Genomic DNA, 17,486 nt, shown 5'->3' on the forward strand with positions numbered 1-17,486 from the left:
ATCCACTTTAAAACAGTAATTAAGCCAAAAACTACCTCTTCTACTTTGAAAGGAGAGATAATATCTAATGGATTCTCAAAGTTTCCAACAGGCTTAAATCACTTTTTAGCTTTTGAGGCTTCCAGCCCTAATTAAAACAAAACAAAACAACAACACAACTCAAAATAATTCAGTTCTACCCTGAGATATACTTGAGAGGAATCTATCTTTTTTGGAATGTTGAGGCAGGGTGAGACCCATCTAACATAGCTTTATTGTAGTTCAGTTGTGTCCAACTCTTTGTGACCCCAATTGGAGATTTCTTGACAAAGATATGGTAATGGTTTGACATTTTCTTCTCTAAGTTATTTTACTGATGGACTGAGGCAAATAAGGTGAAGTGATTTGCCCAGGATCACAGAACTAGTAAGTATCTGAGTCCAAATTTGGCTTCAGACTTGGCACTGTATCACCTAGCTGCCCACATTAAATGGTAATAGCTCTTGACCTGTTTACATTTGAGGTCTCCATTGAACTTGAAGGCCAGGTCAAATAGCTTCCTTGTCCTTTATAAAATAAAGTCAAAAGAACTCTGGTTGCAGAGTTAAAGGATCTGGGTTTGAAATCTAGTTTTCTTATCTTACAATGTGGTCCTAGTATAGTCATTTATATTTTCTAAGTCTTCGTTTCCTTACTGTAGGTGGACATAATAATCTTGAAGCTGACTTGTAGCTTTAAATCCTGTGATCCCTCGAATTGGTCCTGTTCCCAGCTGGCACCTTTTTGCCCTTGCTGGTAGCTAGGGATGGATGGGCAAAGGCTGATGGAAACTAATGTGTATGGTGTTCAGGGTGACATTATATCACTGGTGTCACGACTCATTTGGAACCAGCCATGGGAGGCAAGGGCCGGTTTCACAGAAGGGAGGTAACCTGATTCTTCTGACCTGAACAAAGTCAGTTTCCAGTTTCTTTGGACTGGTTTAGAAGAAACTATAGTAAGGATATATGTGCCCACAAATGACTTTAAAAACAGTCACCAAGGAGAGGGAAAAAAAAAAAAACTGAGCCATGTATAGGATATTGTACAGTGATATTAGCTGGAATATGGCCTGAGTTCAGAAATAGCTGCAGCATTGATCTGGGACCTTCCAAGCTGTTTGTAAAAACTGTTGTCACCCCTCTGAGCTCTGCATTGATTTTGTACACTGCAGATAAATGGCTTTTTCTTTTTTTCTTTTTTGATATGTGCTTTTATTTGGATTCCTGAGCTAGAGGGACAGAAATTCTGATTTGAATTGGAAGATTTGAATTAGATAAAAGCAGATAAGGAGAATACCTAGGAAATCTCTCTGTAATTCTTCTACAAATATAATTACAAGTATAATTTTTAAAAATAGGCATTCCCAGATTTCCGTATAAAGCTAATACATCTAGACTTTCCATTCCTAAAGGAAGTGAGTTCTTTTCCTTTGCATACTATAAAGACCCTTCCTTTATATTTATTTTAGATGAAAATCCTACAGTACTTCCATTATATATCAAATTGAAAAATTTTGGTTGTGACTCTTCTGGGCCCACAAAAGAGAGTTGCCTGGAATAAGCCTGTTCTATCTTTTGCTTTCCTTATTTTTCCTGATAATTAATTGATGTTTTCCATGGATCAACACAATCACATTCAATGTTCAGCCACCATCATGTTCCTTTTGATGTCTCCCTTTCCTCCCTCCAGGGTCTCCATCTATCTTTCTCCCTGAGAAGAGCTAATAACTGATGTGAAAAAATTTTATTATCCCTGTTTTGCAAAAGAGGAAACTGAGGGTGGAATGATCATAAGGTTATCATAGGTCTACAGTGGGAATGAGCCCCAGACACCATTTAATCCAAATCCCTCATTTACAGTTAAAAAAAACTGAGGATTAGGGAAGGTAAATAATTTGTCAATAACCATAGAGCAGTAATTACAAGAGTAGAGATTTGAAAATAGGTCTTCTAACTAAAGTTCCCATGTTATTATACTTTCCATTGTACTTATAGGGTGAATAAGACCGCAGCAAAAGGCCACATCCCTGCTAGCAACCCAGTGTCTATGAGGGTGATAGGGAAGGGCATTGATAAGATTATTTTCACCCCACAATTACTGTATACAATTAAGGAACCAAACTATATAGAGATGTCAACTACTGGGGTTATTTTGTATAACTTTCTGAGGCAAGCACCTAGCATAGTTAGCTTACCTTATTTTGAGTTCTTTCCTATAAAAGGTCTCCCCTTTCCTCTTGTATTTTGCAAGTTCATACCTGTCTTTTGGTGTTATAATAAAGCTATTCCCTTTGACTGGAAGAGGGGTTTGAATCTGTGAATTTATTACAGATGACTGTGCATTCTTGATTTCTTGGATATTATCAGTACCACATTAACTGACTTTCTCAGAGTTACACAGATAATGTCAAAACTTAGATAAAATCCAGGTCTGCTTTTTTTTTTCTCACTATTTTTTCCATTAATCAGTCAGTCAGTAAACATTTATTAAGCACTGGATTAAGCATTAGAGATACAAAGAAAGAAAAAAACAAGAGATAGTTTTAGGTATGAGGCAGGCTAGGTATCACTTGAAGTCTTTTCCAACTGTGTGTGGATACTGGCTACCAACAGTCACCCTAAAGAAAGATACAGTCACCCTAAAGAAGAAACTTCTTATAATTTTATATTTTTTTTTCCTGAGTAAAGTGACTTGCTTAAAGTCACATAGCTAGTTAAATGTCTAAGGCTTTGAAATTCAGGTCCTATTGAGTCCATAGCCAGTCCGCCTAACTGCCCCTGAATTTCTTATAATCTTTAGTTTTGAAGTGATTGCCCAGTAGAGTTTAAAAAATAGAGAAATTTATTTGATACAAAACTTTGTAATTAAACAGAACTGAGCTGTAATTGGGCAGTCATTAGATGCTAGAGAAAAAAATATATTAGAAATGCAGAAGTTTGAAGTGATGTGCTCCAAATCTGAAAGTGATTTTTGGAATAATTGCTAGTTTGAGATTACTTTCTTTTTGTGAAGATCTAAATTCAAATCTTACCTCAGAGGATAACTAGCTTTGTGGGGCTAAGTTACTTAATTTCTCTTTGCCTCCCTTTCTTTGATAATAAAATGTACCTTATCATAGGTGCTTCTTGGGTTGTTGTGAGGGTCAAATAAGATAATATTTGTAAAGCCTTTAGTATAATTTCTGTGCTAACAAGCACTTAATAAATGCTTCTTTCCTTTTTAATCCTTTCTAAAAGCATATTTACTATGATCATCTGAAATGAACATTTTTAAGCCCTTGCTGAAGTTCAGCAGTCTTTGAACTTGTGCTCTTTTTAATTTCTAGGATACTGGGGTTGGAAAGTCAAGCATCGTTTGCCGATTTGTGCAGGATCACTTTGACCATAACATCAGTCCTACAATTGGGTAAGTATTCTAGGTTATTAGCCTCCTTTCCATTTTTTCTTTTCCTAGAATAAGGAGTAGAAGGACCTTGATGACTCATCTTATTCAATTCCTTGATTTAAAATTCTCCCAGTTCTTAGTGCTCCCACACTACACTATAATTTCCCTTTAAATCATTGTGCATTTATTTTATAAATATCCTGTATATACTTATTTGTGAACATTTTGTATCCTCCTAGTTTTTTTTTTTGAGGACTGGGATTTTCTCATTTTGTAGTCATTTCTAAGACACAAGCCTAGCCTATAGGTCCTTAAAAAATAAGTCCTTGCTCATTTGTTTTCAGTTGACCATGAGTTGTAAAATGAGTCAATAAATGAAAATATACTAATTAAGTGCTTTTTATTAAATGCATTTCTTACTGTGCCAAGTATTGTGCTGAATTCTGGGATGATAAAGATGATAAGGGAAGCAGTTCCTTTCCTTAAGGAACTTACAGCTGATAAGGAAAAATTATACATACAGGGTTGTATTGTCCAGGGAAGTCCCAGGAATAGTCATTGGAGTCATTAAACAACTGATTGACATGTCCTATTCAGGAATATTAGTATTAGTTTGATTATATTTTCAGAGTTAGAAGAAATGTGAAGGAGAGCAAAATGCACACATTTGGGACAAAGATGGATAGGAAATAGTGTGATGGGACTGTGTCTGGACTACATAGAATGAATGCTAACCAACCAGAAGCTTCAGGTCCTGGAGTGTTGTTTGAACTTTAGATTGGAGGTTAGAGTGCAAGAAAATGAAAGCTTCAAATAGAGAATGAACTAGATGAGAATCAATTCTATGTGTAGGATGGCTGAGAAAAATTTCCTAGAAATATTTTCAGGCCTAAATATTTTCCCTGTCCCAAATATCCTTCTGTCTAGTCTACATCCCTCATGTGCTAGTTTAGGGACATTTCCTTATATACAGATGGATAGCTCCATATAGCATACCCTTGTTTTTTCCAAGTGGAACTTTGTACCCAGAAAAAAACAACAACAAACTAATCCTTAACAAGTTTTGTATTACAAGCAAATGTAGGTAAACTTATTCATGCATGCTTCAGATTTCTTTGGATATCCTGTAGAGCAGACTGACTCAACCATTTCCTCTCCCTTCTGGATTAATCCTATGCCAGCAATTCTTCTCTCCTAATATTTGGGTGTGCTCATGTACGGAAGGGTGGTGATAGGTTTATTTTAACCTCCAAGATACAGTTTTTTGAATTCAAGGTGATCTTATTTTCTTTTCTATATGATCATGCAGAGATTTGTCTCCACTATGCTGACTTTCTTTTCAGCATGTTCTTAGGCAAGTAAAACAGATAATTTTATACATACACATATGTAATATGTACATATAATATACATAATACAAATATAACACACATACATATTTCATATACACAGAGCATATTTATATACATATATATGTACATATACAAATACACAAGATAAAGGAAAAATGCCTACAACAATGGTTGTACATAGTAAATGCTTAATAAATATATGTGGAATTTATTGTTATTCAGTCATTTCTGATTCTTAGTGATCCCTTTTGGGTTTTTTTGGCAAAGGTATTGGAGTAGTTTGCCATTTCCTTCTCCAACTTAAGTTATAGATGAGGAAATTGAGAGAAATATAGTTAAATGACTTATTCAGCTTTACATAGCCTGTAAGTATCTGAAACAAAATTTGAATTCAGGAAGATAAATATTCCTAACTTGAAGTCCAGCACTCTACTTATTGTGCTACCTAGCTTGTTTTTGTTGAATTCAGGTGACTTAAATTTTCTCCCTCATATGTATAATGGAAACTTTTCACCCACATTGCTATCTAATTGATAGTTTCTTTTATAATTAAGTATTTTTCTGTTTTGAGTTCCATTGTGATGCTTTGATAATAGTTTTGCTTTGGAAAGAGACCACAAAAACTTTATTATCATGATAATAAATTGCTTTGTTTTTTATTTTATTCTTCCTTCATCCATTCCTTCTCTCTCCTCCTCCCTCCTTTGTCTTAGATTATTATTTTTAAATGGACACAAAAAACATTTTAGTGTCAGGTGTCACTAGGAATCAAGTCTTTCAAAACTCTTAAGGTGTAATTATTTTTTCCACTAATCTCTTTCACTGTCTCTGTTATTTTAACATAAGAAGGCAAAAAGATAAAACTCAGCTTTGCTATTTCTACCTCCTCTGACAGAAAGAGGTTGAAATTAAAGCTTAGTTAAAATTAGGTTGCTGACCAATCAGACTTTCTAAACTAATTTAAATAAAATTTTTCCCACTTAGTCGACATTCTCTTTCTTTTTTATTAGTAAATTGGAAATCAAATTTCCTTCAGAGGAAAGGGAATAAGCTTTTATACAACAGTTATTATGTTCCAGGCATTATGCTAAGCACTTTACCAATATTATCTGATTTAGTCTTCAAAACGATTCTAGGAAATTGGTTGTTTTATCCCAATTTTATATTTGAGGAAACTCAGGTAAAGAAAAATTAAATAACTTGCCTAGGATCATATAGTTATGAGGCTGAATTTGAATTCAAGTCTTCATGACTCCAAGCCCAGAACAACATAGTTGCTTTCTCCACTCTCAAAATATCTGATGCCCAATTTGTTCATGTAATTGCTCTGGACTGAATTCTTTGCCAGTTCTATAATCCTAAGCTAAATCTGAATCAATCAGGAAAACTTCATTTTCCTGGCAAATTTCTGGTTGTTTCATTTACATTCTTAACTAATTACTGGCTATCTCACAAAGACAGATTATACAGACAGGCCCCCAATAAGGAAATACTAATAAAGAAGTTCTGCCATTACCTCAAAAATCATATTATTGAAGCACTTCAAACAATTCATCAAGACAAACTCATCTCTCCTGGGCACAAATGATTCTGGAAATGGTAGAAAGTCAGGGAGAATAATAGAAGCCTTAGTAATAGAAACTAAATTATATGGTAATTAGTATGGTGCTATGGTTCTTTTATCATTTGTACTTTGAAGTCAGTATTATGATAAACTCTTCTACGGATCTACTTCCTGGATTGCTCTGCTTTCTCTGATCTAAAGGCCTTAGATAGGTCCTGTTTAAAGGACTGAAGGAGGCTTTTAATTGTAGTGGAGCAGAAAAGGTCCTAGACTTGGAATCAATCCAAATTAAGCATTTTTTGATTACTATGTCCCAGGCACTATGCTAATAGAAGTATTATGGGGATCCAAGGATAAATTGGAATAGTTCCTAGCTCTCAAGAAGCTTACATTCTGGTAGTCAGTAGAGATTTAGATTGATTCTTGCTTCTGACATTTATTAGCAGAGTGACAGTGGGCAAGTAGCGTAACATTTCTGAACTTTTCTTTTTTTTTTTACAAAATGTGGATGATATACGCATAATGGCTGCAAAACAGGCCTGTAAGGCTCAAGTATGATGAGATACACACACACACACACACACACACACACACACAAATATATAGGTATATGTGTATATACATATAGGTATATATTTGTATGATGTATATATGTGTGCATACATACATATATGTATATATAATACACACACATATACACACACAACACACACATACATACATACATATATAAAATGCTTTCTAAACCTTGAAGCCTTTTACTTTGCAGCTATTTATGATCTCTCTATCCATCTCTTCACTTTTCCTTCCAGAGGGTACTTTTTGTCTTCACTGAAGTTTTCAATAAATTCAATTCAGGAAATATTTATTGAGTACGTCAGTATAAAAGTCCCTTTGGGTACTGAAGGAAATACAAAATAAACATAATACTAAAACATAAAATCTTTCAAGAGTCACCCACTAGATGAGGGAGATTGGAACATGGAGAGAAGAGCCTTTAAGAGGCAAGACTGGAAGGATACCAGGAATTTTTATAAATGAAAATTTTTTTTTCTATCAGTTCTCAAAATTAATAGTGGAGAGATATTCAATCTAAAAATTTGAACCAAATGAATGCTTTTGGTTAATCATGTATATTGATGTATATTAATTAGTCATTTATATTCATTTGGGTTATGTTAAAATTCCTCTTTTCCTTAACCTTAAAGAAATTGATGTATATTAATTTGTCATTTATGTTCATTTGGTATATTTTAAAATTACTATTTTCCTTAACCTTAAAAAAATAGATTATTACCCTCTGCTGTTTCCCCATCATACACACAAACATACACCCACATACCCAAATAAAACCTTTTTGATATTTGTACTCTTAGGCTCCTCCCACATTTAGATTGCCTTCTACTTTCACTTAACTGTTATTTATTGATTAATTATGAGGGCAGCTAGATAGGCAGCTAGAATGGATTGAGCACTAGGTCTAGAGTCTAGAAGACCTAAGTTCAATTATAGGGCCACAGACATTTATTAGCTGTGTGATACTGGGCAAGTCACTTAACCCAATTTGCTCTTCATCTATAAAATGAGCTGGAGAAGAAAATGGAAAATCACTCCAGTATCCTTGGCAAGAAAATTATTCAGTGGAGTCACAAAGACTTAGACATGACTGAAAATGACTAAACAAAACAAAATCACAAGTATTTTTGGGGTAGACACTTTTTTGTCACCTTTACTTTTGCTGTTAAATTGTTACTGTTCTATGTCTACATACCTTAGTCCAGCCTTTTTTTTTTTTTTTTTTTTTTTTTTTGTACAAACTACTCTACATAAACATTAGCTATTATTGTTATGGTTCACAAAATGCTTTTATTTATTTTTATAAAAATAGCCAATGTTTAAATATCTTTAAGGCTTTTTATATTCAAAATACTTTAAATATGTGATCTGTACAACAACCTTGTGAGGCAGGTATTACTATTATCCCCTTTTTACAAATACATCATATTTTACTGTGTGACTCTCAGAAGAGTGATTTGCTGCAAGTCACACAATAAGAAAGTGTTTGAGACAGAATTTGAATTGAAGTCTTACAACTGTGGGCAACTAAGTGGTGCAGTGAATGGAATGAGTGACTGGATCAGGAAGAATTATCTTCCTGAGTTCTAATCTGGTTTAGACACTTAATAGCTGTATGATTCTGGACAAGTCACATAACCCTGTTTGCCTCAGTTTCCTCATCTGTAAAATGAGCTGGAGAAACAAATGGCAAAGCACTCTAGTATCTTTTTCAAGAAAACCCCAAATAGGATCATGACTGAAACAAATGAATACAATCTGAATGTTTCATTTCTTAATATAGCCTAACTGTGAAATTTTTAAATCTTCTAAAGAAAAGATTCTCTTCCCTATTGCTTCTGGCCGGTATTTTTGTTGTTTTCCAATGTCAGTAGCATAAAAGAAAGCTATAAGAAATAAACTCAAAGTGTAAAGCTGGGAATTTCTGCAATTTGTCATCAACTATCATAGGAAATAGACCATCCTATGGACTAGCTAGTCTTAACAGGGTTAATGCCACCTCTTCAACTATAATTAAAGTAAAAAAATCTTAGTTGTGCTAATGAAGCAGATTGCTTTGACATTTTTGCATATATGTGTGCACATATCTCTCTCAACTGTAGCAAGGAGGTCCTGTCACTTGCCTGCCAGATTTTGGCTTCTGCAAGAAAATGGAATTATTATGAGCTATAATGCAAAATCTAAATCCCTAGTCCTCCCACTCACCTACCTACTCCTTTCACCATTTTGGAGTGTACTTCAACCAGGAAAAAGATGTCTAAGAGCATTAAGATAAAACTCAGGCTTTGCTCCAAATGACCTAAGTTCATAGTACTTATTACAAATGTTGTTATAATCTTTCTGTGTCAGAGGTACTCATTTGATATGAAGGATCCATGTATACTTTGAGAAATTTCTTATTTCTCTGGTTCATTCTCCTGTCTTGTGCACTTTACATTCACTGGAATTATTTGATTCAATTAAATAAACATATATTAAGTACCTTCTGTGTGTTAGGCTACTTAGAATTGGAGATAAAAAAAGAAAAGATATTTTCTGCCTTCAAAGAGCTTACAATTGAAAGGGGTGATGATATGCAACAAATATATACAAAGAAAGCTATAGATGGAATATTAAAAGAAGGAAAGTACTGAAATTAAGACTGCTAGTAATTCCTAAATCATATGTGAATTTTTCCTGTCTCTAAAGAGTTGTGCTGGCTGTTTCTCACTGGGGAACGTTTTCCCTGAACACTCAATCAAAGTGCTACTTCATTCCCAAGATCTTCCTTTATCCCTCCAGCTTAAGGTCTTTCCTTCTTACTCAAATTTTTCTAGAGCACTTGGTCTGGATCTCTTTGATGTGTAACAATTTAGCTATATTTTATTCATTTGAATTTATGTCTTGACTTTTTCTACCCTCTTCCTCACTCCATGTAAGTTTTCTGAAGGCAGGACAAATGTCATTTTTTATATTTATATTTATATTTATATCCTCAGGGCTTTGCATATTGTAGGCATGTCACAGATGTTTAGAGAATTGTTTGAATTTCACAAATGATAATTTTTTGCACCCCATAAGATAGTATAATTTTATCACGGCATTAAGTCATGGTATAGAATTCAGTGCTATTTGATCTGTAACAAGATGATGCATTTAACATCATAAAATTTTATAGCTGAATAAACTGAAGTCCAGAAAGTTGTGGTAAAAGTCACACAATAAATTAATTATATGTCTGGAACACAGGCCTTCTAACTCTCAACATAATGCTCTTTCTACTAAGTAGATGCCCTCTCTGTTTTTACCTTCCTCCTATTAGTAGAGCATTTCCAGTGTGTAGATAAGACTTTAATGTTTTTCTCTATTCTCTGAATGCCATTGGGGGGGATTACTTGGCTCCATGAATGATTGGATATAGTCTTGTCCCCTAAACTAGAGTTGAGGGAAGAAACAGCCTCTTGGGATTTGAATGATCCTATATTTTTGACTCCAGAGAAATGTGGGGCAGATCAGAATGGAAGGCATAATCTGATAAAGGAATATAACTGACAAAACGTAATGTTGTTGACCATAGATGCAGTCAGAGGTATCAATGACAAACTGTTTTATGATACAGGGCTTGTTCCTACGTAAAGCTATAGATCTGTGAGGTACATCATTTGGCATCCAAAACTGGGACGCTGAGAGACCAAGAAAAGGGGTGACTGCAAAAGACCTCTGAATAACTGTAGCATTGGTCTCTGGCTGGAATTCTGCCATCATAAACCTTTTGGAAAAGACATTATAATCCATCCACTGGTATCCATAGGAAGAACAATGCAGAAAGACGGAGGGAAACAAACATGGCATTTAATAAACAGGATTACCTGCATGGGGCTGAGGACAAAATATGGAGGTGTGCTGGAGTCAGCTCTAAGCAGCTTGTTAAAATTTCAATGTGAGAATTTATACTTTGGAAGTGAGCAAACACTACAGGTTAGGAATTCATTTATTGTTTTGTTGATGTCTAGACTTCAGAAATAATGGAGAAAATGTTAATAATGCAAATTAAATCTCAAAGTATGTTGTTTGTACATTTGGTTGCTAAAAATTTACCAATACATTTTTGACTAAAGGTCAAGCAACAAAAGTCTGTCCTCACACTCCAATGGTGGAGAAAACATGCATCTATGTACAAACAAGATATAATCAGGATAAATTGAAGTTATTCTCAGAGGGAAGGCACTAATCTTATGGGAGCCAGGTTTGTTTTCATTGACCTGTAAATAAACTTGTTTGTTCTTTCGGTATTGTGAGCCACATACAGAAAAGTGGTGACAACACCTGATTCAATTCAATTCAACAAACACTAATAAATAATTGATAATAATTCATGAATAAATATCTGCTAGGTGCTAGGCATTATGCTAAGTGCTAATGTGAAATTCCCCAGATAATCTAAGTTTAGTTCAAAGATTAGAGTTATTGATATATTGTTATTTGATATTGATATTGATGTTGATATATGATGATTTGATAGATATTGATATAGTTATTGATCTTTTCATCTATTTTATGTATCTACATGCCTTATGCCTGCCTGGAGTCACATAAAAATTTCTTGACTGAATGGAAAAAGTTAAAGAAACCCTTGAATAGGCTACTGGTGGGGTGTCTTTTGACCATTATTTGTAAAATTCATTCAAATTCAATAAAAATTTACTAAGGGCCTATTCTACACAAGGCCCTCAGTATACAAAGAGTAACAATGGCATACTTCCTGCTTTCATAGAATTTACATTCTTGGGTGGGGGGAGAATGTAACATGAACCCAGGTAAGATGATATACCAGTAAGGTGAGATGGGGGCAAAGGAGTGTTCCAGACAAAATGCTCTACGAAAATTTAGGAAGGGAAAGAAGATGTTCAATTGGAAAGATCAGTTGAGATAATGAGCCTTCAAGGAAGCAGATGACATTGCCCACAGTGGGGTAGCCTGCCTGAAAGTTCAAAGTTAAGAAGCAGCATTTCTGATAGGGTGAACAGCTAATAGTCCCGTTTGGCTAGAATGTGAAGTGCACAGAGTAAAGTAATGTATAACACTGTGGTAGTTAGGTGGAAACCAGATGATTGAAGGACCTTAAATGTCAGGCCCCTCTTAGCAGCAATAGAGTCACCAGTGGTTTAAGCAGGGTGATGTTAAGAAGACAATTTTGGCAGTAGCAGGAGGATAGATGGGAGATGAGAATCCCTGTGATATACTTTCTCAGCTGCAATTTTTTATTTGTGTGTATGTGTTTTTGGTCATTGTAAGTGAGATGGTCATTATTTAAGTTTTCCTGCACAAAAAAACAAGAGGGAAATCTTTAAAACAGTTTAACAGAGGGCATTGCATCTGAAACTATCAGTTAATAATAATAGCATTTTAAGATTTATAAAACATTTTAAAATACTTATCTATTGAGTGCCTGTCTGATTAGTTGTCCAGAGTTACCTTTGTAAAACACAATTCTTTTTGGGGGAAAGCCTTTAAATGTATGTCTATGTGTATATCGAATCACTCATTAAAAAGAGATAAATATTTTGAGCATTTATAAAGTACCATGTAATCATGTCCAGTGAAAAATTCATAAGCTGGAAAGGTGGAGGTACACTCCCACTTCTGTGTCAATTACAATGAAACAATAATTTTCTGCATTGATTATTATGTTTCTGTTTACTTATGAGATATTCTGTGCTTTGTTATTCAGTTATTTTCAGCCATATCTGACTCTTTCTGATCCCATTTGGGGTTTTCTTGGCAAAGACACCGGAGTTCATTTTACAGATGAGAAAACTGAGGCAAATAGGATTAAGTAATTTGCCCAGATTCACACAGCTAGTAAGTGCCTGAGGCCAGATTTGAACTCAGGAAGAATTCAGAATCTTCCCTGACTCCAGATCCAGCTCTGTTTTCTTTACCACTTAGCTACTCTATTATGAAGTTTATGCAAGACCTGAAGAATACAAGTAGATAGTTTTTCTTTTTGAATTTTAATTGGGAGAATGGAGGAGAAAGTAACCCTTAATGTAGGGAAACCTTAAAGAGGTGGTGAGGCAAGGAGATAGAAGGAGAAGAAGGATAATTCATTGCCAGGGCATGCCATTTGGAGCTATGAGCAGGAGCTACGCCAGGCTGGATGGACAGAATAATTATAAATCATGCCCGAGGGGACCAAACTGCTTGTGCTAGCAAGCTTTGGAGTCTAAGAAAGCAGGTCAGAATTGGAATTTAGGGGAGAGATCCTATAGCAAGCAACAACATAGAGTAATAGAATTCCAATTCAAACAAACAATATATGAAGAAACACATGGACAATAGGATCTGAATTAGGAGACCTGGGAACAGCATCTCAAAATCTCGAGTAAGCCATAAGTTCATAAAACAGAACTAATTAGGTATTACTATTGATCACAGGACTAAAAGTATCATTCTTCTAACCTATTTTTTTTGTTTGAAATATTCTTGAAATAAATTTTATTAATTTCTTTTTTTTTTAAATCACCTATACATCTCAGTGTATTCTTTCCCTTTCCCTGCCTAAGAGCATTCCCTTGTAACAAAGAAGGAAAAATTCAGCAAAACTAACCAACACATTGAAAAAGTCTGACATTGTAGTTAGTATTTTACATATTTATTTTCTTACCTCTTCAAAAAGGTAGGGAGATGCCTTCTCATTTCTGCCCTGGTTTTAAGCAGCCTTCCTGATAACTAGGACATTGAGGTGTGGTTCTGTAAGTATTGATCATTGAGATTATAAATAAATTGGAAGAGCATAGGATAGTTTACCTCTCAGACCAGTGGAAGAGGGAGGAATTTATGACCAAAGAAGAACTAGAGATCTCTATTTTTTTTTAAAATTTTTTAAAATTTTTATTTAATAATTACTTTATATTGACACTTGTTTCTGTTCCGATTTTTTTTTCCCTCCCTCCCTCCACCCTCTCCCCTAGATGGCAAGCAGTCCTTTATATGTTGGATATGTTGCAGTATATCCTAGATACAATATATGTTTGCAGAACCAAACAGTTCTCTTGTTGCATAGGGAGAATTGGATTCAGAAGGTATAAATAACCCAGGAAGAAAAACAAAAATGCAGATAGTTCACATTCGTTTCCCAGTGTTCTTTCTTTGGGTGTAGCTGCTTTTGTCCATCGTTTATCAATTGAAACTCAGGTTTCTTTGTCAAAGAAATCCACTTCCATCAAAATATGTCCTCATACAATATCGTTGTCGAAGTGTATAATGATTAGAGATCTCTATTGACCACAAAATAGAAAATTTTGATTATATCAAATTGAAAAGTTTTTGTACAAACAAAACTAATGCAGACAAGATTAGAAGGGAAACAATAAACTGGCATTTTTACAGTCAAAGGTTCTGATAAAGGCCTCATTTCCAAAATATATAGAGAACTGACTCTAATTAATAAGAAATCAAGCCATTCTCCAATTGATAAGTGGTCAAAGGATATGAACAGACAATTCTCAGTTGAAGAAATTGAAACTATTTATAGACATATGAAAATATGCTCCAGATCATTATTAATCAGAGAAATGCAAATTAAGACAACTCTGAGATACCACTACACACCTGTCAGATTGGCTATAATGACAGGGAAAGATAATGGTGAATGTTGGAGGGGATGTGGGAAAACAGGGACACTGATACATTGCTGGTGGAATTGTGAACACATCCAGTCATTCTGGAGAGCAATTTGGAACTATGCTCAAAAAGTTATCAAACTGTGCATACCCTTTGATCCAGCAGTGTTTCTACTGGGCTTATACCCCAAAGAGATACTAAAGAAAGGAAAGGGACCTGTATGTGCCAAAATGTTTGTGGCAGCCCTGTTTGTAGTGGCTAGAAGCTGGAAAATGAATGGATGTCCATCAATTGGAGAATGGCTGAGTAAATTGTGGTATATGAATGTTATAGAATATTATTGTTCTGTAAGAAATGACCAGCAGGATGAATATAGAGAGGACTGGCGAGACTTACATGAACTGATGCTGAGTGAAATGAGCAGAACCAGGAGATCATTATATACTTTAACAATGATACTGTTTGAGGATATATTCTGATGGAAGTGGATCTCTTCGATAAAGAGAGCTAATTCATTTTCAATTGATCAAGGATGGACAGAAGCAGCTACACCCAAAGAAAGAACACTGGGAAATGAATATAAACTGCTTGCATTTTTGTTTTTCTTCCCGGGTTATTTATACCTTCTGAATCCAGTTCTCTTTGTGCAATAAGAGAACTGTTCGGTTCTGCACACATATATTTTATCTAGGATATACGGTAACCTATTTAACATGTAAAGGACTGCTTGCCATCTGGAGGAGGGGGTGGAGAGAGGGAGGGGAAAAATTGGAACAGAAGTGAGTGCAAGGGATAATGCTTAAAAAATTACCCTGGTATGGGTTCTGTCAGTAAAAAGTTATTTAAAAAAAAAAGTATTGATCATTGAACCAAAAAGGTAGGATTTCTAGTGAACACTTGAAATTCTAATGTTTAAGGAATATGTTTCAAAAAAGGAACTGAGAGAGAAGCAAGGAGATGTCATTAAGTACTTTAGTGAATTGCCCTCAAATTCATTACCTTGCTATGAACCTTCCCAGACTTATCTAGTCCATGAATGATAGATACAGTCTGTCACTGTACCTGTACTCCAACACCTTCAGCAACATCTATGAATGTTTAGACACCTGGTTTTCCCTTGGCCTTGTATTCAAGAACCCAGGGTTACACATCAAAGATAAGGAAATTTTCATACGAAACAAAAAAGAGTAGGTGGCCAGTATGGATACTATCCAGGAAAAAATGAGGAAGAAAGAAAATGCCCAGTGGCTTGTGTCATCATTTCTTGAGAATCCTCCATGTTTATTATTGTGCAGGAAGTATTAGTTTTTATCAATAATTCAATGGGTATAGAAGTATTATTCAAGGACTGGGGAATAGAGATAACAGCATTTTTGCAGATGCTATTAAGCTTTGAGTTTGTTCACATCATATAAGCCATTTTTGCCTTTCTGCTGTTGCCATGACAAAACTGTAATGGTATCAATATGTCAACTGATTTGTGAACCAAACTTGCTGTGGTATATTGCATTTTTTTTCCTTTTTAAAACATCCATGGTTTATTCTTTTTCAAGAGTTGAAAAATATTATGCACACAGCAGTAGAACTGCCAGAAACACAATCCATCAAAGTAAAAAACTCTTTGCTAGATTTTAAAATCAGATCATTACATTACATTGGAAGGGCCAAATTTTTTTTATTTTTATTTTTTTACTGAGGCAATTGTAGTTAAGTGACTTGCTCAGGGTCACACAGCTAGTAACTGTTAAGTGTCTGAGGCTAGATTTGAGCTCAGGTCCTCCTGACTTCAGGGATGGTGCTCTATTTACTGCACCACCTAGCTGCCCAAAAATTTTTTAAAAGTAACATGTGAACTTTTTTCTTCTCAGGGATTGGCTCAAGAGACCAAAGTCCTAGTGAGGAGTAAAGTGGGCTTGTTTGAAGCATAGTGATTTACATTTTTTTCTTCTCAGGGATTGGCTCAAGAGACCAAAGTCCTACTGAGAAGTAAAGTGGGCTTGTTTGAAGCATAGTGATTTACAGTGATTAACCTAGTGTTGATTCTTAATTACAGTGCTTCTTTCATGACTAAAACTGTGCCTTGTGGAAATGAACTTCATAAGTTTCTCATCTGGGATACAGCTGGTCAGGAACGTGTAAGTACCAATTCCTTTAAGTTTTTGTTACTGTTTTTGTTTTTCAAAGACATTTTTAGAGTATAATGTCATTTAAAGAGCTCATCATCGTGGTGGGAAAATGCTAAGAATAAAAAACACCATATGTTATGGTTATCTCTATGTATTTATTATTGGGACATAATTATACTTGCTAGAAGTGGACCGGAATAATCTGGATAAATGAAATACACATAGATGAAAATAAATCTCATGTGAACTAAAGAGAAAATTTTAGCTTTACGTCACCAAAATGGATCTTATACTGCAGAATAGCATTTGATGTCATGAAGCAAGTTCAGGATTTGAATTGCCTGCAACATGAAAAGGTTATCTTGGCTATATCTGTTAATCTTTTTGAATTTCAGTTTTACTATAAGAAAAGAAAATAATCGTAAGCTTTTTTTCATGAAACTCTTTGTTATTATAAAATGTTTTATAGGTGATTAAGGCAGTCAATAACTTTTTTGGGGGGCTTCCTACTTTGTGCCAGACACTAGGGATTAAAAAAGAAGCAAAAGAGAAGCCCTGTTCTCAAGAAATTTATAGTGTAAAACATGTAAAGGATTTAAAAAATTTTTTAAAAAAATATTCAAGGATCTGTGAGATTGACCTGATGGTTATTCTTTCACCAATAGAGATCTCTGGCCCTTTATAGCTTTGTAGATAGTCCTTAAGAATTGCTATGGTCAATAGTTCCTCACTCTAAGGCTAATGCGATGATAAATCTTTCTAAATTTAGATCAATCCTTGATTGTAATGACAGTCCTTCACCAGATCCATATTCAAATACTTTCTAGGTTATTAGAACCTCTTAGAGCTTATATTCCA

At 34.7% G+C, this 17,486-nt stretch overlaps 1 protein-coding gene across 1 annotated transcript in view; it reads left to right on the forward strand.

Annotated features, from left to right (window-relative positions):
* The window catches only part of RAB31 (RAB31, member RAS oncogene family), a 185,692-nt gene that overhangs the window by 85,477 nt on the left and 82,729 nt on the right, over window positions 1-17,486 (forward strand). Inside the window, exons 2-3 of the mRNA XM_051970472.1 lie at window positions 3,347-3,426; window positions 16,556-16,637. Of these exons, the coding sequence (XP_051826432.1) occupies window positions 3,347-3,426; window positions 16,556-16,637 (162 nt within the window). The remainder of the gene's footprint in view (window positions 1-3,346; window positions 3,427-16,555; window positions 16,638-17,486) is intronic.

This window comes from Antechinus flavipes, chromosome 1, assembly GCF_016432865.1.
Source record: "Antechinus flavipes isolate AdamAnt ecotype Samford, QLD, Australia chromosome 1, AdamAnt_v2, whole genome shotgun sequence".
NCBI classification, from domain to species: Eukaryota; Metazoa; Chordata; class Mammalia; order Dasyuromorphia; family Dasyuridae; genus Antechinus; species Antechinus flavipes.